Source organism: Panthera pardus, unplaced genomic scaffold, assembly GCF_024362965.1.
Source record: "Panthera pardus isolate Hobbes unplaced genomic scaffold, ASM2436296v1 HiC_scaffold_7, whole genome shotgun sequence".
In the NCBI taxonomy this organism is placed as follows: Eukaryota; Metazoa; Chordata; class Mammalia; order Carnivora; family Felidae; genus Panthera; species Panthera pardus.
This window is the reverse complement of record NW_026527002.1, coordinates 24,285,260-24,309,365: the sequence shown is the minus strand read 5'-3', so window position 1 is coordinate 24,309,365 and position 24,106 is coordinate 24,285,260. Positions and strand designations below refer to the sequence as shown.

General features: G+C 34.4%; 1 protein-coding gene across 2 annotated transcripts in view; it reads right to left on the bottom strand.

The window, feature by feature from the left end:
* CRISPLD1 (cysteine rich secretory protein LCCL domain containing 1) overlaps positions 1-24,106 on the bottom strand; it is a 48,201-nt gene that overhangs the window by 11,277 nt on the left and 12,818 nt on the right. Inside the window, exons 3-12 of one of the 2 annotated variants that reach the window (XM_019453310.2) lie at positions 10,233-10,351; positions 9,766-9,898; positions 7,994-8,109; positions 7,229-7,329; positions 5,444-5,584; positions 5,195-5,255; positions 5,019-5,085; positions 4,684-4,814; positions 2,931-2,974; positions 2,765-2,837 (exon numbers count right to left, since the gene is read on the bottom strand). In XM_019453310.2, the coding sequence (XP_019308855.1) occupies positions 2,765-2,837; positions 2,931-2,974; positions 4,684-4,814; positions 5,019-5,085; positions 5,195-5,255; positions 5,444-5,584; positions 7,229-7,329; positions 7,994-8,109; positions 9,766-9,898; positions 10,233-10,351 (986 nt within the window). Of the gene's footprint in view, positions 1-2,764; positions 2,838-2,930; positions 2,975-4,683; positions 4,815-5,018; positions 5,086-5,194; positions 5,256-5,443; positions 5,585-7,228; positions 7,330-7,993; positions 8,110-9,765; positions 9,899-10,232; positions 10,352-24,106 lie in introns of those variants that run through there. The other variant, XM_019453311.2, reaches the window with a different exon arrangement.

The window sequence follows — 24,106 nt, the reverse complement described above, 5'->3', positions numbered from 1 at the left end:
ATAGGCTTCAAAGCTCTGATTATTTATAGATACATGTTAAGCATGATATGATTTCTGCCCTCCCCCTCCATGTGTCATCCCCAGGCCAGAAAAAAAGATTTCTAATAACACACACAAACACATGATACTTATAAGGTTATGGTACTGAATCATAGAGATTGCTTATTTGGGTCTATTCTATCAGCTATGGAACCTCTCAAGGACACAACTATACAGGTAAATATTGTTTCTTCATGCTCATCTTGAGTTAATTTCCTTTCGTTTATTTGCCCTGGGCATTTTCTCCCCAAAAGATTTATGTCTCAACTTACTTAAGTTATATGAAATTCTTAAACAGATGTACCAACCACATGGTTCCCTAAAAGTTATAAACTGTCATATAAATAATGTGTTATAACATAATTTATGACACTGTTACAATTTTTATATGAGAAAAGACAACCCTTTGTTTCAGTAGTCTCTAAAAGGAAACAGAAGGGTGAATTTCCAGACTACGTAAGGTCAAAATTATGTATAAATCATTACTTCTACCAATTTGTTACGTTGGTAGCAGTAAAAGATAAAATTTAACTAGAAGAGTTTTTCTTTTGGGGCAATATTTCCCTTTCTGGAATAACCAAAGAAACAGGAAAAATGTATTAACAGTCTACTTGAGTGATTTTCTGTTTATTTTGGAACAATATTACTATAAATTTATGCCACAGATATTAAAATTGCCATTTACTTAGCATCTACTAGAGGAAGGCTTTATGCTGGAATACTCTATCGGGATTATCCTTACTATTCGGTCTTCATAGCCTAGTCACATGGCTGAGAGGGCCTAGCATTATACTGTACATAGTCGGTATTTCATAAATATTTATTAATGGATAATTCTAAATTATTTATGAGAGATGGAGACAGAATGAGTGGAGAAGGGGCAGAGAGTGAGGGAGACACAGAATCTGAAGGAGGCTCCAGGCTCTGAGCTGTCAGCACAGAGCTTGACACGGCACTTGAACTCACATGAGATCATGAGATCATGAGAACCATGAGATCATGACCTCAGCCTAAGTTGGACGCTTAACCGACTGAGCCACATAGGTGCCCCAAGAAGTACCCACTTCTTACATCATCACAGTCTTCTATTGCCTTGTAAACAACCAATATTATTAAGTAAAATATTACCTTAGTTTTAAAAGGCTAAGTGAAGGAGTGCCTAGGTGGTTCAGTCGGTTATGCGTCTGACTTCAGCTCAGGTCATGATCTCGCAGCTCGTCAGTTCGAGCCCCACATCAGACACTGTGCGGACTGCTCAGAGACTGGAGTCTGCTTCAGATTCTGTGTCTCCTTCTCTTTCTGCCCCTCCCCCACTCATGCTCTCAAAAATAAATAAACATTAAAAAATTTTTTAAAAATAAAAGGCTAAGCGATGAAACTTTTCCAAAATAAACTTTTCCATAAAAAGTGAGCTCCTTCAGTTTTTTTAGTAACTACAGTTTATCAATTATAATTCTATCTCAAATCTCAGTATTGGTTCTTGGAATTAATATGTGATTTCCTTGTATTAATGGAAAAAATGTGGAAAGAGTAGGTATGAAAAGAACTTCTTCATTTTTCCTATGTACGATTATGACTTATAGCCATAATACTTCTAACAATTTTCACCTTAGTGTGGTCAAGGTAAATGAAGCACTTTTTTTTTTTAATGTTTATTTTTGAGAGAGAACGAGAGAGGCAGAGTGCAAGCGGGGGAGGGGCAGAGAGAGACAGAAACACAGAATTCAAAGCAGGCTCCAGGCTTGAGCACAGAGCCCGATGTGGGGCTCGAACTCACAAACCGTGAGATCATGACCTGAGCCAAAGTCAGACGCTTAACCGACTGAGGTACCCAGGTGCCCCAGAAGCACTCTTTCATTAGTGTATAGTAGATAAACTCCATTATAATTTTTAAAAAGACAGTATACAAAACAAAAATAAAAGAAAGGCAGAAGATGGGCTTTTTGACATACCAATCTCAATTAGATTTATCTAATTTAGGAAGTGGATGGAAATACTTAAAAATATGTGTGTCATTCAGTGGTAATGACTTGTTGCAGACTGAATGTTTGTGTCCCCCCAGATTCATATGTTGAAGCCCAACTCCCATTGTGATGGTATTTGGAGATGGGCCTTTATGGAGTTAATTAAGGTTAAATGAGATCATCAGGGTTGGGCCTTGATCCCAAGAAAGGAGAGTCTCTCCTCTCTCTCTCTCTTTCTGTCTCTCTCAACCTACCTCCCCTGCCTTGTGAGGACACAAAGAGAAGGTACCATCTGGCAACAAGGAGACAGGCTTCAGAAGAAACCAAAACTGCCAACACCTTGATCTCGTCTCCAGCTTCCAGAATTACCCAGAATTACGTGAAAATAAATTTCTATTTTTTACACCTCCCCCCCAGTCTATGGTATCTTGTTACAGCAGCCTGGGCAGACTAAGATATGTGAACATACAGAATACACGCACAGCCCTGGTATTATGGAACAGACAAAAGCACTCTGGTGTTTGGAGAAAGCACACTAGGAGTGTCTGGATAGCAGGGAGTTCGTGATGAACCATGCTCCCTTTTGCTTCGCAGTTCAAGACCACAATTATAAATGGATAATTCTATCCATTCACAAGACCATATACCCTTCAAATCCTGGAGACAGCAGAAGTCCAGGCAAAAACAGTTATCACAGAGTAAAAGCCCAATCCACGTATGTTCACTGGTCAAGAATAAGGAGACAATTTAGAAAACATTACCTTGGGCAATGTGAAGCAGGCTTATGAAAGGGACAGAGCTGTTCCACAGTTGTTTCACAAGTGACAGCCTGAACTGAAGAATTAAAACACAAGACAATAAGCAACTCTTTGGCAATAATAACATGCAACAGGGTGGTAAGAAAATAAGGTTTAAAAAAGTGCTAACCTGTTACTTTAGAGACTGTGAAGGAATTAGCAGACTGATATTTGCTGAAAATAAGAACATAAAAATGTCAATCATTTTTTAGATGCATCATCATCAACATAATTTCTGGTATTTTTTCAGTCTATGAATACTTTGTTTCTTCTTAAACATTCTTACTTAAATATCTAAATAAGCTGTAGTGTAAGAATACATCATCTATTTTATGTTAAGTCCATATTAACTTCAAGTATGAACCAAATCAATACGAACCAAATTAATCATTCTTAATATTAGAAGAGGATCTCTTCTCATGACTAATCTCAAAAACATATAGATAATAGCATAAAGCCACATAGATTTATATCTACATATTTGTTTCCTATTAAAATTAAAACTCTAACTATACTAATTCCCTGTCACCATAGAACAGAACTATTTAAACTCTCACAATGGTAAATACAAAGTAGCGTTAAAAGACTTTTAGATCATAAGTACCTAAAGGAATGTGTGTTATTCATTTTTTTGTTCCCCCGGTACCTAGTAAAATGTCAACAATGAATGAATTCCTCCTTATTGTATGCATCATTAAAAAGCAGGATAGAAGAATAGGTATTCCATTATATATCAAAATTTTTAATTGGCTTAATTATACCCAGAGTTTCAGAAAAATATCTACTACAAAAGATAAAGCTTATTTGTGATAGTATTTTAATAGGACACACCCTTCATGTTTCAAGTTTCTGTAATAAACAAAAATTAAGTTCAAACAAAAAAAAGTAAATAGGATCAATTTTCTTGAATCCAATGTTTGGCTTACTGAAGGTCATAACTTTTGTTATTCATTGAAGGTAATTAATACATTTTACTGAATTAATAAGCCAATCAATAAATGCTTCTATACAGCTCTTGCTTAAGAGAGATTGCTAAGCACTGAAAACCATCCATAAAGCCTTTGAACAAAATTATTTACATAGAATAACATTCCATCAAATTTTCAAGAGTTTTTAATAAATTCTTTCTTATCATTATGAATCCTCCACTGTGGAGTCACGCAATTGTATAGTTAACAAAGGAAAGAAACTATGTCATACATCCTAAGAAAAGGAATTCCATATGAGGTTCAAAGTTTATTTTTTACACAGAAGAAACACACTACAGTTATTTCAAAAGGCCACATTTTTCTAACTTGTATAGAGTTTATATCAAAATATGCAGTGCTCTAAAATAATATGTTTCATATATTTAATATGAGAAACATTTCAAAAGTTAATGCTTTTATGTTGAGTTAAATTACATTTAGATGGACAAAAGGTACATAGTATACATTTACATTTTAGAGAACTTTTCAAAATGCTCTTTTACCTACTAATATAGTTTATCTTATTAGCAAAGTTACTGTTGCATGAAATAATCCATTTTCCATAAACAGGGCAGGAAAGTACACAAAACAATTAGCCTTCTCTGAGCTATTTTATTTTATAGCTGAAAAATCTGTTGCTTTACATTAGGGATAACTGTAAATCTATACATCCTCAATGAAACTCCAGAAAATGTGGAGCTTTATTTAGCATGTTCTTTATAAGCAGAAAATGTTCAACGTTGAATTTAGATACTTTGGCTCCTTTTTGTCTTTGAAATTACACAGCTGAAGTGAGCTGAAATGACAATTACCAAACTTCTCTATAAATTCTTCTATGCTTTGTTCTAAAAGAATTTGTCAACTCATTATTAAGATTTAAAATCATCTCATCCAAAAGGTCATTTGGGTACTTACCCAATTGTCTGAACACCATTTCTATTGGATTTGATGAAATAATGTTTTCTTCCTTGTCTAGTGATATCCACCCAACCACCATCATTGTCTATTATGCCATAATGAATTGCGGCTCTACAAATGCTGGATTGCTTAGAGAAAAAAGAAGGGAGAAAAGAATATTAAAACACTAAGATTGCTACATAGGACATGACTAGCTATTACTTAAATGACTTTAAACAAACATATCTGAGCAAAATATCTATACTTCATATAAATCATTATGTTTGCATTAAAAAAATCAAACTTTATATAGAAAGATCCTGTTCCAAAATCATTATATTTATTATACTTACCATTTCATAATGTACACTGCCAATAACTTTGGCTTTACTATCCAAACAGCCAGCAGGGCATTCATATCTAGATGAAAGAAATCAGGAACAAAACTTAGTTTCTCTGAATGTTAGTGTGAAATAAAAATATTACTTGTATTTTGTCAGGTAATTTTGAAAATAAGGATAAACATTACCTATTGCAGGTTGTTCCCTTGCACTGATCTCTTAATCTTACTTCACAAGAAACAATTTGGGCTGAAAAGTAAAAAAAAAAAAAAAAAATATATATATATATATATATATATATATATATATATATATACCCCAAAATAATTTAGGTAATGTATAAGTCACTACAATTCATCAAGCTTTGCCACTCTAAAAATGTCCAACTGTCATCTACATAAACTTTAACATTTTTGTAAATAATGCAGAGCTCTTACACATTTGCTGTGTGCTTATGACTTCATTTCTGTTGCTATCATCTGCTCTTGTCTGAACGTGGGTGTCCCGGACTTGTGACTGCTGCCGTTCAATTTCATTTGTTTCTTCTTCTTGAGGAGGGTAATACCTGTCTGATCCTTCTGTTAGAGAGAATGGATGTAAGAAATATGAATCCACCTTAAATGTGCACAAATCATCAAATAAAGGTATACCTTTATATGCCTGTGTAACATTTAAAACTAGAAAAATCTGTAGTTTCTTGGCACAGATTTTGGCTTGAGGTGGTGATCTTATGTAGTGCGCTGGAGTAAATAAAATACATGGATAAGCCTTTGAGCTCTTGATTCATTTATGCTTAATAAATGAAAAAAATCGGCTAATACTAAATGGAGTCATTTCTAAACTTTGATTTATATTTAAGAGTGGTATCAGTGATTGCCTTTCATAATGCCACCATGAAGTCTACCTAGTGATCTGATGAAGTCAGGGCTTTCCTATGACATGAAATCATATTTTTAGGAGAATCACATTTAAAATTTCCAAAAGCATCACATTTAAAATTCTCCCAATAGGAAATTTAGCTTAAAGAAGGACTGACATGCCCTTTTAATTTACTACAATATCAGTTTCCACGGAAAGGTTTTCCTCTTTTAGAAGGAAATTCAAAATGCAGAAATTTATGAGTTTAATTTTTTTCCAGGTTATTTATATCAAGGGCTTAACAGTGGCACAATTTGGAAAGGTGTGTTATTTTCATGTATGTCCAAGGACTCCGAACCTAGAAAAGGGAAGTATGACTTCAGAGGAAAGTCAGTTTTAAGTAAAATAGTGGCCACTGGTGAAGGGGCAAGTAAGTCGGAGGTTTAGGGATGGCCAAAAATGGAAAACAGACTCACACACAATGAAAAATGCTTCCAGGAATGCAAAATGGCTCATATAACAGTGAAATACTATACTGTTACTTCTTGTCTGCTCATTATACTAATGAGCACTCAGTCATCAAGGGGAAAAAAAGGCACATCTCTTTATGAATACTGAAAAAGAGCTGCATTTATTCATGTTTTCTAAAACACTTAGTCTACATTAATCTTCATTTGGTCATCATGAAGAAAAAAGTACAAGGGAGTAGAAATGCCCAACAAGAGTGGAAGTTTTACAAAGCTTTATCATCTAAGTTTGCTCTTCATGTGCTGTAAACAGGACACTGTATTTATATGCACATTTTAGGACATTAAATGCATTTCAGAGCACTACTTTTACAATAGTTTTACAATACTATTTTATCTTTTTTATTTGTCATGTTGGCCACAAGAGATTATATACTCTGTAGCAAGAAGCAGAGAGTTAGTGCAATTCATTGACCATCATTCAGTAACATTCATGGATAGGTATATGGGCAAAAACTTTTAAAGTGTTAAAAATAAATTGCATTAGATTGCTAAATCCTTCAAAAATGAAGACACTTGTGAAAACAACTGTAGTCAATAATATATCAAGATCGCTTTTAAAAATGCAAATATACTTGTCACTCTAGGATAATCTCAAAGTAGAATTAGAAGTGGTTATGTGGAATAATGATGAAACTTTCTTTTAAATACAAATTTGCTATAATAGACATTCATATATTTTTAAAATATTTTTAATGGCTTCAGATCTTTTAAATAGAGTTCTGGAAACTTTGTAAGTAATAATTAAATATGCTTTTTGCCTTTCAAGTACAAATTAATGCAGATGTTGGATTAAAATATAAATCAAACTGAATACTGTGACACAATAGCACATACCTTTGTAGCATAGATTTTCTCTGCAGCCTCCTCCAAAACTAGGTGGGCAGGCAGAACAGGGCCGTCCATGTTTATAGGGGGCGTGACCCCACCAGTTTCCCCTTAAAGAGAAGATCCACTCTAGTAAGAGGTAGTCTAATAACATAATTTATGAGACACTATAAAATATTACTATCTTCTAAATAACGACTTTGGTATGCATATTTAAATCATTTATATTTTTCATCGGAGTCCCTTTGGTTACTAGGTTTCTATGTAAACTGCTGCCTTATTATTTTGAAAATATTCTAAGTAATTGTTATGTACATTGTTAAAAATTACAAAATTAAACTTTTACAGAACACCGAACTCTATTATGGGATATTCATCTATATTCCATTCGTTTTAATAAACAGACTTTAGACTTAGATTTGACCCTAAGTACAGTTGTAATATTTTCAACATAATCATTCAATGGTCTTTACACAGGTGAAAATATATTTCTCAGTTAATCTATAGATGCTTTTCTCTAATAAATCCAAATTATTAAAAATACCTGTGGAATATAATAATATGTAAAACTGAAGTCATAAAAATATAATCCCTGTGTTGAGAAAGATCATATTTTCAATTTTCATATTTCTTTTAAGGGCTGAGGTTATGCATCAGGCAACCATAACTGTTGCCATATTAAGTAAACTGAGTTAAAGCAATATACTCAACTATATATATATGATAATACATATATACAAATTTACATATAAAAATAATGTTTTGTCTACTTACTTTGGGGAATAGTTGCACACCAAGTAGACAGCTTTAGGCCATATTTGCCCCCAAATGTTCATGTTATGACACAAATTAATGGCACAGCCTATTCTGTTACTTGTTGCCCACACCACCTACATTAGAGAAAAGAAAATATATACACAATGGAATACTACTCAGCGATGAAAAAGAATGAAATCTTGCCATTTGCAACAATGTGGATGGAACTAGAGGATACTATGGTAAGCAAAGTAAGTGAGTCAGAGAAAGATATATGAGTTCACTCATCTGTGGAATTTGAGAAACTCAACACATGACCATAGGGGAAGGGGAAGGGGAAGGAAAATTAAGATAAAAACAGAAAGGGAGGCACACCATAAGAGACTCAAATACAGAGAACAAACTGAGGGTTTCTTGGAGGGGCATTGGGTACAGGGATGGGTTAAATGGGTGATGGGCATTAAACAGAGCACTTTTTGGGATGAGCACCAGGTGTTATATGTAAGAGATGAATCACTGGGTTCTACTCCTGAAGCCAAGACTACACTGTATGTTAACTTGAATTTAAATTTAAAAAAACAAAACAACAACAAAAAAACCCCAAAAAGCTTGGAAAAAGTAGGCCGAGATGAAGACAACAATATATATCAGAGAGAAATGTATAAAACTGAACTTGAGAAATGAATCTTTATCATTTAAGATGAAATAAGGCAATGTCAAAAGGATATTTTTCCTGAGGCTTTGGGCAGGGTTTAATTCAATCGGAAGAAGAGTGCTATGAGTAAATAACTCTAACTATAAAAAGTAAGCATCTTCAAAATACACATTTAAATAGTTCAAAACTAAATAGCTCAAAAGTGACATCCTCACAAACCTAAATGCTATGTTAATGTTTCCATGAAAAAGCTTACCTAACAAAGGAACAGAATTCACATCTTAAACTGTATTGGAACAAAAATTTATGGGTTCAATTTCTAATATAATGTGTATTTTTCACGGCACCACTGGTTATTATGGAATTCACCACTGATCTTAATCTTGTCACATGCAAAGGTAGACAGAACAATTTGCTTTATATTCACTAACAGTCAGCCATAAAAATGCTAGTAACTCAGGTCTGTGGTTTACCTAGTTGAATCCACCTTTTGTTGTTCAATTTAGAGGTTTAGAACTTATCCAATACGAAATGTGAACAATGAATAAAAAAAACAGGTAAATGCTGCACACAGGTCAATATTGAATGTCGTGGTAAATAACCTATAGTTTTATTCTTTGGAAAATAAAAAATACTGAAGATGGTAAATTCCTCCCGTTTGCATTTCCTGAGGCCAGACTAAACATGTTTTACATGTAAAATCATTGAAATAACATCTTTATTTAGAATGTTTGTTTATTTTTGTGGGGGGGTGAGGGGCAGAGAGAGACGGGGAACACAGCATCAGAAGCAAGCTCTGCGTTGCCAGCAGCAAGACCTATGTGGGGCTCGAACTCACAAACCACAAGATCATGAGCTGAGTCGAAATTGGTCGCTCAACAGACTGAACCACCCAGGTGTCCCAAGATAATGTCTTTTTTTTAAACTGACTTTTGGACTTTTTCTAATAATTACTTTTATCTTTTATAGAAATTGATAAACCTATTCTACAGACATCAATATCTTTTTTCAATAACCATACCAAATTCACTAAGAAAGACATCCACGTTCAGTATGTAAATTCAGTTGTGTAAATTCTGCTGCAGTTACACAAACTCAACTTAGAAAAATGAGGCGTAATATACCCAAAACATACCTGTGTATAATGAGTACACACAGGTCCAGAACATCTGAATGGACAATACGGGTTGCATTCGTGTTCATACGGGTAGCTAAAGTCTCTCACTTCATCATACCATGCTTGTACATGAAATGTTGGGGGTCTGTATCTATTTGAGAGAAAATAACCACAAAGTGAGTAAAATTGGAGAAAAAATAAAATCAAATATTGCAAAATGTACTGATAAAGTCTGGTAGAGAGAGATTCTTGTGTAAGTTATTAATCGTAAGTACTATGCCCATTACGTTACCACTACATCAATGGTTTAAAACAAAAACTAAGTCTAACATATTGCTGGTTTTTCTGCTATTACTTTTATTTTGTTGGTGTGATTATTTGCTTTGTTTTTTGGCTTTAAGCCTCAGAAAATTTCTCATTAATGAATTAATAAGTATTTCAATCACTTATGTTTTCAAAAACAAAAAAGTTACACTTTACACTACCTTCCCCAGTGGGCTCCCAAATTCTGCCCAATTGATGGAAGTAGGCTTGCAGGTCCGTGTTCCCACAAACAACTTTCCGCCCAGGATTCTGCAGATCTTTCCAGCTCAACATCCCATGCCTATAGTTCAAAACAGAAACAAAATACAGAAACACACATATGATGTATAGGTAGAATTCAGGTTTTTCTTCAGGCTATAATGTGATTCTATTCAGTTCTTCTGTTTTTCCCCTTTTTACTACTTTGCAAGGTCAACATCTCAATCTGAGTTCTCACCATCTTCCACCTAGATTTTTACACAAGCTTCCTAACTAGTCTCCCTGCCTCCATCTCTTATCCCTACAATCTGCCCCACAAATTTTTAGAATTACCTAAGTGAGCACAAATATGCTTAACTGACTCTTCTGTCTAAACACATAGAACAAACTCCCATATACATAAAGTTCAAGATCCTTGGTCACACAGTTCCTTATAAAACATGCTGTTCTTCGCTCTTGCTGGCATTGTTTTCTGTGTAAAACATTCTTCTCCCAATTATTTGTCAGATAGACTCTTATTCTTTCTTCATAATCCAGCTTTAGATAATACAGTCTAGATACCTTTTCAATTTTCTCAGATGTAAGCTATTCTCTCCTTAGGGCTCTTAGAACTTTGTAATACTTCTTTGTTTAGCAGCTATTACAATGCAGTGTTAGTATCTATGTGTCTGTCTCTTTAACAAGACTATGAGTTGCTCATAGGCAATCATTTAACTCATGCCAGTTATCTTTGGCCTATTTTTTTTGTGTTTTGTGTCTGTCATATAGACAAGGTGATTAATAAACGCTTATTGAGTACATGAATGATTAATGAATCTGATTCCTATAAAAATATATATGCATTTTTATATACAACATTCAATGAGAGTGATTAAACTGTACTTTTAAAATAATTTACATGGGGCGCTTGGGTGGCTCAGTCGGTTAAACGGCTGACTTCGGCTCAGGTCATGACCTCACAGTTTGTGAGTTCGAGCCCCGTGTCAGGCTCTGTGCTGACAGCCTGGAGCCTGCTTCAGATTCTGTGTCTCCCTCTCTCTCTATCCCTCCCCCACTCACACTATGTTTCTCTCTCTCTCTCTCTCAAAAATAAACATTAAAAAATAAATAAATAAAGTAAAATAATTTACAAAGAAGTATTTAAAATTACAAAACTACTACTGAAATTATTTTCTATGTCCTAGGTTTAATATTCAATTAGCTAATTTGAAAAACCGGCAGTGTTTGGTAAATGTGAGGGTAGAAACAGAGCTGGGTTCAACCTTGGTAAAATAACAGAACTCTGGGCATGTTAAGAAGACTGAAAAATAGTTCTGGAACTGGAACATGAGGACACAACCTAAGGTGATAGCAATGAGACTGGAGAAGAGCAGACAGACTGAAATCATGTTGCAGAATTTAAATTCCTAGAGGTTGACAGATGACTAAAGGTAGGTGGTAAGGGAGGAAAAAAAGATGAAGACAATGACGGTTAACAAATATGGAGAAAGAAAATAGAGAAGGAATAGATTATTGTCATGGAAATATGTCTAACGTATTTCAATGCAAATTTCTAGGGTGATATCTGTGATTCATGCAGTATGTATGCCAAGTAGAGTAGAAATACATGAATGAGGTTCTGGGAAAAGAAATTTGTGATGAAGACATGAATTTTGAATTATCACCCAAAGATGACTTTCTTCAGGAAGATGATACAGAATGAGAAGGGGAATGAAAAGAAAATTCTGGGGCTATCAAAATTGAAAGGGAGGAAAAAAAAACGAATTAGTAACATAAACCAGGGAAAATGGGATCGAAAGGTTAAGGGAACACTGAAAGAAGGTTAAGTTATACAAACAATGGGACAAGGATTGGAGGATTAGAGAGTGGGCAACAAAATCAAATGCCACGGAAAATTCCAGAAAGACAAGAGATGCTAAGTACTAATTCACGATCAAAAGCAATCGCAGAACAATGCTGGGGAGAAAATCAGAACACACAGGCACATATGTGACTGGAAGGAGAAAGTGGGGAAACCAAGTGTGGGTTACTCTGTTAATACTTTAGAAAGAAGAAGAGAGATAGGCAGAAGTTAAAGAAAAGTAACATGCCAGGTTCTCAGGGAGGATTTGTTTGATTGTCTTGATTTTTAAAGGATAGAAGAAACATAGTCATGACTGTAGGCCAAAGGAACGCACACCAAGGGAAAAAGACACACACACACACACACACACACACACACACACACACACGTGCACAAGCCTTGAGGCCACTGTGATGATTTCAAAATACTCTTCCCCACAAGTCCCACAAAGGTGGTATTGAATTTCCTCCTCTTCCCTTCAGTTTGAGCTGGATAGTGAGTGGCTCTCTTCTAACACACAGAACGAGACTGAGACTTCTCAGACTGGGTTAAGAAATGCAGCCTCTATCCAGTTCTCTTTTAAGACACACATCTTGACAGACCTGAGGCAACAATTAGAGTCTGGCTACCCTGAAGACCTAGCTGGCAAGATAATGTGGAGAGATCACACACAGACTGAGGGATACAGGACGAGTTTCCATTGAGTTTTCCTCGCCCAGGCATGAGTCAGTTTGCAAGTTTAGGTCACTGCAAACAAACACGTAAGAGATGACAAATAGGAACTACTCAGCTGAGCCCTTAAGAGAGACCATAGGACCCTTCTTCAAGGTCAATCTACTCTTGTTTTATATCTGATTCTACAATCTCAGACGTCAGTTTTTCTGATGAAATTGAAGATGGATGCTTTTTTATAGAGGATAAACAACTAGCTCCAGATTTACAAATATGTTATATTGCAAAAGTTTGTTTACTCTGTTGTATAGAAATTGAAATAAAATCTAAAACATATCATTCAAATGCTTTAGGCTAGGCTTTCTTATTAGCAAAATGTGAATAGAAGATAACTCAGGTTCCTTCAAGGACTAAAATTCAATTATTGAGTATACACTATGGATAAGCTATTTTTTTAAGGTATGGTAGGTTTTCTATATAATCCACTAAAAATAAGGGGGGAAGCATATCAAATGAACCGTAATAATTCTAGAACAGGGACACATTATTTTAATATAAAAACAGAGGCAGAGGAACATACAACTAAAATTTCCTATTAATATTTAACAAATTAATTAGTGACAATTTTTAAAATAATTATTTTAAAGAATCTAGTCAAGCATAGGTGTTTACTAGGTAAAGTTCAATAATGAATATCAAGAAGACTCTTTAAAAAAATCTAATGAAAATATAGCTGTCCTGGAAGAAATATTATTGTGAAAACAGCATACAATGTTTATTTTTATGCCACAACATTATATTACATGTTTTATGACCACCAATAATTCATACCCATCACGTTTAAATGTAAGTTAGTCTTTACACACTTCTATTTAAATTCAGGTTTGTAAATAAAATCAAGATGTCCTGACAGATGTTTTTTCCCCCCCTCTGAACTATTAACCCAGCACTAATTTAAACCCAAACCACACTTAAAATTACCATTTCTTTTAAAAATGGGTACTTGAGGTGTGTAGAAATGAAAACCAGTCTATTTTCCAATTACATCTGTAAGCTGCTTCTTCTCAGAGCACAGTGAAGTGTTCAATGAAGTTTTAGTACTAAAAGAAACATTTAGAATACTAGTGAATTCTTTGTCTCCAGTGATATTTTTAAAGCTGGTTTAACATGGAGATTTTATCATTTCCTCTTGTGTATGTGTGCTTATATGAGAAATCCTAAATGTTAACAAAGGACTTCCAAAAGTAAACCTAGAAATACAAAGCAATTTTAGTACTAAAATATCATACTGGTAGAAATTGGAAATGTAGTATATAGTTATCTAGACATGTACATAAAATTCCACTATTATATTATCTTCAGTGAAACATGAGTGAACATATACAATTCATATTCTTAGCAAAATACCTGCTATCCTACAATAATAGATGATGATAGCTAGAAATCACACAGGAATGTAGTTTTAACAGAGTTAATACTAGGTTACCAGTGATAATATTAGTGATATTACTTTTCCTTTCTGTTTGAAACTCAGAATAGTTTTGTCTCTTGAAAACGATTATTTTCAAATATATCTTCTTGACCACAGTAAGTTTTCAGCTCTTTCCAGATAAACATAATTTGAAAATTCATGTCCTGGAAATTGTTTAATCTTTATAGCTTCAAAATTATGATTACAATACATCAAACGAATTAAAGGCCAAAGTTAGTCATTAAGACTTTTCCTGAAGATAAGCATTTTCTTATAATTGAACCTTCAAAACGGCTATTAAAAAAGCTCAAGTAAAAGGTAGGCTATTTTTCAAATAAAAATCAAACAATTTCCCACAGAGTAATGTTAAAGGATTTATTAATCATTTTCACTTTAGACTGTATTAAAGAACATGGAGTAAAATTTTGTGAGATTATCTGTCTGATGAAAATTTGTTTAAGTAGGACTCTACATAAATTACCCAAAGATCAGTGAGAGGGGTGGATACAATGGGCATTAATCAGTCCACATAATTACTGGTATACACTTATTAATAAAGATATCATGATAATTAGTCTACCAAAGAGAATACACTAGGTGACACTGAAGTTAAGTACTTTATTTTACAGAGTTGGATTCACCACTAAAGAAAATATGTAAATGAGTAAATAAAGACATTTCAATAGGAAATTGACCAATTTTAAACAGTCTGACACATTTAAATGCACAAAGAAATTATCTGTTGGATAGAAACTCTCATATAATTTCAGAATTGTTATATGTCATGCTAAGCAGGGAGAAATAGGATTGCAAGATTTTCTACCATTTCACAAAACTCCACCTAAGTGGATGAAGCCACGATAGGTCTTTTCCAAGACCTGTTGAGAAAAATGTCTTTAAATAGTGAAAGTAAACTTTTTATAAAACAACTGGAAAATATAATTGTTGTAATTAATTATACAACAAATCAAGAGTATCTAATACAGAAATAATGTTCCAACTCATTATACCTTTTTGACAAATTGATTTTTTAATGGATTTCCAAGATAAATGCAAAAGACAAAATTGGTCTTTTGACTATCACACTATTCGATAGCCTAATCAAATGCAAACATCAGTCCATGATACAATTGGCAATTTAATATGGACTTTTAAAATATGCATTGCTTTCTGACAAAGTAATAATGTTATGAACACACAGTGGTGTTGAAAAGGCAATTATGTTGGAAGTCCAGTCTAGGCTAGAAGTTCTGGTCTACTTCCCACCACTGAAAACTATAAATAGCAGGATAAAATTATTTTTAAAAACTATCTTAGCATTTGAAATAAATTTTGACAAAAGAGAATTTCACAAACATTCTTGTTTTGAGACATATACATCTGCATATTTAACTCAGAATACCACCCTTATATCTCCAGGCCTACCTCATTTGTGAGCAGTCAATGTTTGTTAGAAGTAATGACAGCACACTAGCTTTCAATTGTATTAAAAATACTCTTTCCCTAGTGCTAGTCTTCTGTACATGCAAGTAAGGTCATTAGTGATAAATTTTTCTTTCGTTTCTTTGTATAGAGTAAAAATAAGCTTGCACTTGTTCAAAGTATTTCAATGGGTAATTAAAACACATGATACACCCTGGAAGAGTTTTCTTTCCTATTTAAATTATGTATTTTCAAACTTATCTCTTGATTATGTCAAGTTTGCCTTCTGTTTCCTTATCTATAAAAATAGGAAGCTGATATACGTCTCTTCAATTGTTTTCAGCTTTAAAATTCTATTATTTTGCACTTATTGTCCCTTATAGAATGCTCTGTATTGTTTATAAAACCTCGTAAAAACGTACAAACTGTAAAAGTCTGTAAAACTTCTGATGACAATTAAGGGCATTTCTAACTAAGAAGCAAAAGCTGTTTTGTGATTAAAAGCTGTTTTGTGATGAGCAGAGGACTAGAATGGACATTTTTTCCCCAAAGAAGACATACAGATGAGCAACAGGAACATGAAAAGAGGCTCAACATCACTAACTATCAGGGAATACAAGACAAAACAATGAGATATTACCTCACCAATCAGAATGGTTAGAATAAAAAATATAAAAAAAAACAAACAAGAAATAACAAGTGTTAGGATGTGGAAAAAAGGAACCCTCTTGCACTGTTAATGGGAATACAAATTGGTTCAGCCACTGTGGAAAACAACAACGAGTTTCCTCAAAAAATAAAAATAGAAATACTATATAATCCAGTAATTCCAGTACTATTTAAACAAAGAAAACAAAAATACTAATTTGAAAAGATATATCTACCCCTTCATTCCTTGTGGCATTATCTATAATAGCCAGGATGGAAACAATCCAAATATCTACCAAAAAATGAATGGATAAAGAAGATATGTTATTAGAATACAATGGAATATTACTTAGCCATAACAAAGAGATCTTGCCATTTGCAACAACATGCATGAATGGACCTAGAGGATATTATGCTAAGTGAAATAACTCAAAGAAAGGAAATACCATTTGATTTCACTTATATGTGGAATCTAAACAAACAAAGACAGAAACAGACTCATAAGGCAGCGCCTGGGGGCTCAGTCGGTTCAGCATCTGACTTCAGCTCAGGTCACGATATCATGGTTTGTGAGTTTGAGCCCTGTGTCAGGCAAGCCTGGAGCCTACTTCAGATTCTGTCTCCCTCTGTCTCTGCCCCTACCCCGCTAGCTCACACACACTTTCTCTCTCTCTCAAAAATAAATAAACGTTAAAAAAAAATTAAAACGCTCATAAATACAGAAAACCAACTGGTGGTTGACAGAGGGGTGGGGGTAGGGGGATGAGTGAAATGCTTGAAAGGGATTAGGAGATATAGACTTCTAGTTATAAATAAAAAAAAAAGTTTTGAGATGAAAAGTAAAGCATAGAGAATATAGCTAATAATAGCATAATAACTTTGTGTAGTGACAGATGGTAACTGTACTTATCATGGCAAGCACTGCAAAATATACAGAATTGTCAAACTATAATATATAGAATTGTCAAATCATTATGTTGTGCACCTGAAACTAATATAACACTGTATACCAGCTGCACTTAAATTAAAAAAATAAAATTAAAGCTGTATTGTGACTTACAAGATTACAAAACCAGAAAAGTTTCAGATCTTCCAGTTGTAAGTCTAGGGAAGAACTCAATTGTTTCTGAATCATCTCTGTTAGAGAAAGTTTTAATATTGTCCAAAACAGGTAAATGACCGAAACTTAAATGAATATGACAAGAATATATTCTCAGCTGAGAAGTTAAAACCAGGACCCTTTCAGCCTAATCCTGAAAACATAAAGGTAAAATCTCTGAAATAAGACACAGACGTCTACACGTAATTTTTCTGCACAGCCAAAAGAACAAGAATTTTTGGCCAGCTCATATCATTTTGTAAAATTGATATAGTTTTATGGATTTCCAAGACATAAATACATGTGATATACATGTAATTTTTCTGCACAGCTAAATAGAACAAGAATTTTTCAGTCAGCTCATGAATGTAGAAGTGGTTGAAGAAAATCAAAGACATAGAGTTATGTCTTCCCAAATACCACCTTATTTAAAAGATAATTCTTATCGTGGCATCACTTCTGGAAAAACAGGTTTATAAATTATCCATCACACATCAAAACTAAATCCCTCCCCAAATCACTTTTGTGTTCTCCTATATGAATCAGAAAGTGCAATCCAAAAATCTGACAGGCTAAGTTGTCAACACGATTCTCTCAACAGCAATAACGTGACCTCCAAGAAAGAATCTGTCATTCTATGCAAGTCACACATTTGACAGTTCATGAGATTTCAGATTTAAATTCCAAATAAAATGCCTTATTATAAAATTTCTCAAGTCACCTTATTTTGATCCCTCTTGGTGGTATTATCAGACTTACAGTAAAGAAACTGACATCAAGGAAATAAATAAATAAGCAAATCAATCTATGCTGAAAGAGTATACGATGTTTTTTGTGATAAAGTCGTCTGGTATAAAAAGCACTATAGAAAACCACAGTAACACATTCCTTACAACTCGGAAATTACCTCAGGTGTTTAACTACTGTACTTCATCTGTTATGAAAAGACTTTAGTGACAGGGAAAATGTACGAGGCTCAGATTTCAAAAGGAACACCTGTGTTACCACGCACAGAGGCCAGGTACCGAGAAAGTAGCATTACCTCCGGGCGATGCACTTCTGAGGGGCTCCGGGAAGTTACAGGGATAAGAGGCAGATGTGGCAGTATTTCACTTAAAATCCACTTTAAAACAAAGCCTTAAAACCTTTAAAAAGTAGCAACCCGTAATTTAGGGATCTGCCTCTTCACTTCATTAAAACTGAAATATTTTTTAAATGGAAATTTAACATATGGAAAAACACACATGAAGATTTCAATTAAACACATAATTTCACTATTATACAGAGAGACTGAATGCATGATGCAGGGGAGATTGCCCTGGTGAGACAGCAGAGCCATTAACTTGACACAATCCTTGTATTTCTACAAAACATCTACTGATTTATCTCATCTCATCTCACTGCCAAGGCCCTCCCAGTCCAGCCATAACTTAACTATATCACTTATATCCTACCCCCTATTCAAGAGGGACCCTCAACAGTGACTCTCTGAAACTTTAAAGAGCTTGTAAATCACCAGAAGAACTTTTTAAAATGCAGATTCCAGGGGCACCTGGGTGGCTCAGTAGGTTAAGAGGCCTACTTGGGCTCAGGTCATGATCTCTCAGCTTGTGGGTTTGAGCCCTGTGTTGGGCTCTTTGCTGACAGCTCAGAGCCTGGAGCCTGCTTCAGATTCTGTGTCTCCCCCTCTCTGTCCCTCTCCCGCTTGCGCTCCGTCTGTCTCTCTCAAAAATAAACGTTAAAATAAATAAATAAATAAATAAATAAATAAATAAATAAATAAATAAATAAAAAAAATGCAGATTCCAATTTTGTAGGTTAGGAGACAACTCTAAGCTATTTTCTAAGACCTGGTGCTAGGACCACACAATGAATAACCACACTCAGAGTTGCAAGCTTCTAGCACTTGTCTAGTTTCTTGGCCAACTGAATCCATTAGATATTTTCCCCAAAAGGAACTGCTCTTTCTCTGCTCTCCTACTTAGTTACTCAAACTTAATCCTTTCACCAAAGTCCTGTTCATAGTCTCTCCCCATTTGGAAGTCATTCCAACTATGATACTCCATTTATCACACACTTCTCTGAACCTTCTTAAGCATGCAATTTACCAATTACTATATATTCCCCTTGATCTGTCTCCATTGTTTTGAGTCTTAATTCCCAAACTAGAATTTGAAATAAAAACTTTGCTTCACACTTTTGTGTGTGTTTTCCATGACACCTAATATAAAATATGGCATATTATGCATTGCCGGTATGGACCCATCAATTATCTCTTGTCTCATAGCTGGCATGGGAACGGGACACTGAGATCGAAGATCCAGGACCTAAGTTCTCTGCCTCAAACATACATGTGTGATATAAACTCAGACGGAAGGGTATTCATAATGTACCTATGCTTTGTAAATATCATACCTGTGTACTGACTTTGTGATTAATCCAAGGCTGTGATGCCTTCCTTATTTTTAGTCATTTAAGAGAGGAGTAGTTAATAATCTTCAAGACCATGTTCTAGATGTTTGAGGAGACTTCATTATTAAAGAAATCTTTTAGTATCTGAAAAAGTACCATCCGTCACTTATATAAGCCTTGATTTATGGCAATGGATAAATTTATAAGAATTAACACCTGTGTTTTAGTTTATTTATAGCTCATTAAGTTTAGAGAAATGCAAGATTGATCAATGAGTCAAGCCTAGAAAAATGTATGATAGGAAATATAAACTCTCATAATAAATCACCCTATAGTATCTACTTACGCATTAGTTTATATTTTCTTTTTTTTTAAATCAGGCAGTAACTTTTTATTACTTAACTCTTTTCAAACTTCCTTCACAACAGTCTATGTTTATGAGGATGAACAAGAATAAACAAGACAATTGCTGGGTCTGACTCCTACCCTAGTGGCCTCTAAATTTGGTACCTGATTTAGGAAATTAAATCTAACATTTTTTTTATTATTGTAACCTGTTTTATTTTTTATTTTTTAAAATGTACATCCAAATTAGTTAGCATATAGTGCAACAATGATTTCAGAGTAGATTCCTCAGTGCCCCTTACCCATTTAGCCCATCCCCCCTCCCAAAACCCTCAGTTTGTTCTCCATATTTTTGAGCCTCTTCTGTTTTGTCCCCCTCCCTGTGTTTATATTATTTTTGTTTCCCTTCCCTTATGTTCATCTGTTTTATCTCTTAAAGTCCTCATATGAGTGAAGCAATATGATTTTTGTTTTTCTCTAATTTCACTTAGCATAATACCCTCCAGTTCCATCCAAGTAGTGGCAAATGGCAAGATTTCATTCTTTTCAATTGCCGAGTAATACTCCATTGTGTGTGTGTGTGTGTGTGTGTGTGTGTGTGTGTGCATGTATATACACATACCACATTTTCTTTATTCATCCATCGATGGACATTTGGGCTCTTTCCATACTTTGGCTATTGTTGGTAGTGCTGCTATAAACATAGGGGTGCATGTGTCCCTTCGAAACAGCACACCTGTATCCCATGGATAAATGCCTAGTAGTGCATGCTGGGTCATAGGGTAGTTCTATTTTTAGTTTTTTGAGGAACCTCCATACTGTTTTCCAGAGTGGCTGCACCAGCTGGCATTCCCATAGTTTATATTTTGTATTTCACTATTTGAATATAACTTGGGTTTTGAAAGTAAATAAGATATTAATTGCTTTTATGTATTATATTTAGGGATGCTTTTCTAGTTTTCAGAAAGAAAGAGATGGATTAACAAATAAAACACTTAGGCAAACCAGGAAAATAAAAAGCTGATGGACACATAGAAACCTAAGCCTATAATTTAACAGTGTACCTTCAATTTAAACCAAATGCTAATATAGGAAACATTTAAAAGAATATGTTTACATAGTTTTAATGAAACTGCTATAGTAAGTTGCTCATTGTTCCTATAGTGAGAATTCTGTGTTAACTTTTCACTAATTCCCATCTCAAGAATGATAAACTGTTATGCTTCCAAGAAGTCAATAGGAGCTATGTAAATATGGTTTCCCATTTTCCTTGGCTGCTAGGAAACTCAAGGGAAGTTAATAACCACAGCAATCAGGTTTTCAGGTGCCCTTTAGGAATATGCCTTTAGGTCTGTCTTCTTCAATAATTAACAATGACTAAGATGATGATTCTAAGAAATATGGTTTACAAAGGTCCTTATTTGAAAATCTGAGAAAGAATATTATGTTAAATATTCTTCATTTGTTTCCACAAAGCCATTCTCAGTCCCTAAGTACCATTCTCTATGTCTCAAAAGACTCAGTTCTACACATTAACTTACTTTAGGTTAGGTTCTCTTGCCCCTGGATTCCAATTGGATTTGGCTAATGGAAGACATGAACAGGAAGTCAGAAGGTGGGAGGTGTATTTAAGTATGCATTACCCCCTCACCAACCCTACTAATCTCCTTTGAACCCTCTGCCTCATTCTGATGGCAACAGTGTCCTGTCACACAGCTCTACTTCCAGACGCCAGTCCTCACCTGGGTGTGACATCGCCATTCAATCCTGGTCCCTTATGGCTCACCTTAGCCCTGTCCACAACTCTTGAATATAGCCCCATGACTTTTTCTGGTGAACTCTTGTTTTTGTGGCATTGCTTCCTGCTAAATAATAATATTTGAGAATAAAAATATCTCACAGAATTTATATCAGCTAACTGCCTACCATATTAGATCTTAATAAATGTTCTCTTTCTCCCTGTTCCTTTAAGGATCTGCTTAATTTGGTGTGATTCACATTGCCTTTCAAGCGAACATTGCTGATATTTATGTGACTAAGGAAGAAATTCAAATCCAAGATTCTGAGTAACTGAAAAACAAGATAATTATTGCCACCTAAAGTCCCAATGAAAAAGTAAATAATCTTATAATTCAAATTTAACAGACTATGAATTATACATATAAGTAAGTTATTCCTAGTTTTGTTTTGAGTCTATTAGCAATAAACTTTTGAACTTAAGACCTTTGTTTCTATTAAATTTCTTTTTTTAAATTTTGTTAATGTTTATTTCTTTTTGAGAGAGAGACAGAGACAGAGTGGGAGAGGGGAGGGGGCAGAGAGAGAGGGAGACACAGAATCTGAAGCAGGATCCAGGCTCTGAGCTGTCAGCACAGATCTGGACATGGGGCTCGCTCAGGGCTTGAACTCGCAAGCTGTGAGATCATGACCTGAGCCGAAGCCAGACGCTCAACTGACAGAACCACCCAGGCACCCTGAATACATTTCTAAGATGATATTTCCACTGAAGCTCCCAAGTACCTCCAAAGTTTAGGTAAGATTATATATATATAGGATACACACAGATAAATACACACAGGAATAATTTAAAAAGTGTTCATAAACACTAAGCTTAGAAATCCATTGTAATAAGTTTCACTTATAAAAATCAAACAAATATTGTCAAATTATGTCAAAGGATGTATTTCTTCTTATTTTTTTTCCTTTTAGATTTGGATACAAAGATGAATAAGGTTAGGCTGCTCCAGTCTGTCATGATATGCATTTGAAAAGGTTCTTTTCATCATATATAGAAAAAATATGTCCCAAATATCTCAATAGAGGCTTAGATCAGTTCTCAGATTGTGGCTTCCATGTCCTTGCCTTCAAATCAACTGTACACATATTTTCATATCAACCCCTTTACTCAGAAGGTTCTCATCACCCAAATGCTCTTCCAGACTCCCCACCATACAATAACTAAAACTTCTTCCACATACTATTTCAAAACATACCTCTTCTAAGAAGCCTTTCCTGATTATTGCTTTTTCTGAAATTCTTTAAGACTTATATGCACTTTAAAATATATTAATTTGTACTTTTTACCACATTGTGATTGACATTTTAGAAGCAGTTCTCCAGCAAAAGCCATAGTATTCTGATCCCTATATCTCCTGAGTCTCCCTACTTACTGAGGGATCTAGACATCCTCACTTCAGGAGACATAAGCCATTTTAACACTGAAATCCAATGCTAAATTAGCCACCTGTCATAATTATTAAAGAATGATTTTACCTAAGCAAAATGCAAAAAAATTACCTAACCAATATATAAAATTAAGTAAAATGTAACACTATACTTCACTGAAAAGAATGCTTTTGCAATTTTTAAGAGCATTTTGTCATCAGAACAGAAATACTCAAATTATTTTGCATGCACCCATTTTAAAATTATTGGTGAAAATCTAGTCATCTTTTCATTTTTCATTTATTCATTCCATTTTTTCCCCTTCCAACTACCATCTGTCATCCCCAATACCTAATGTTTAATTCAGTCTAATTGGAGGAGAAATGGAAAATGAAATCTTAAAATCAGTCAATGGCACAGTTCTGCAGGATAGTGAAAAGTGAGGTGCAATGACAGAATAAACAATAAAGGCCATAGGAGTGAAGATAGAGGAAGTAGAATTGCAAATTTCAAATTCAAATTAAAGCATCTGTCAGCCACTTAGCTGGGGAATGCAAAAATTACTAAAGCACAGCCCCTTCCCATAAAGGAATGGAAGGTCAGAGAAAGAGACAGGATGCAAACACCAGGGGCACAGGCAAATATGAAATGCTATGGAAGCCAGGGAAGTGAGTGGGAGTGCGCCTAACTCTGTATGGAGGGTTTAGACAAAAACAGATTCTTAAGAGAAGAAATTCATTACAGAGAAAACAAGGAAAGC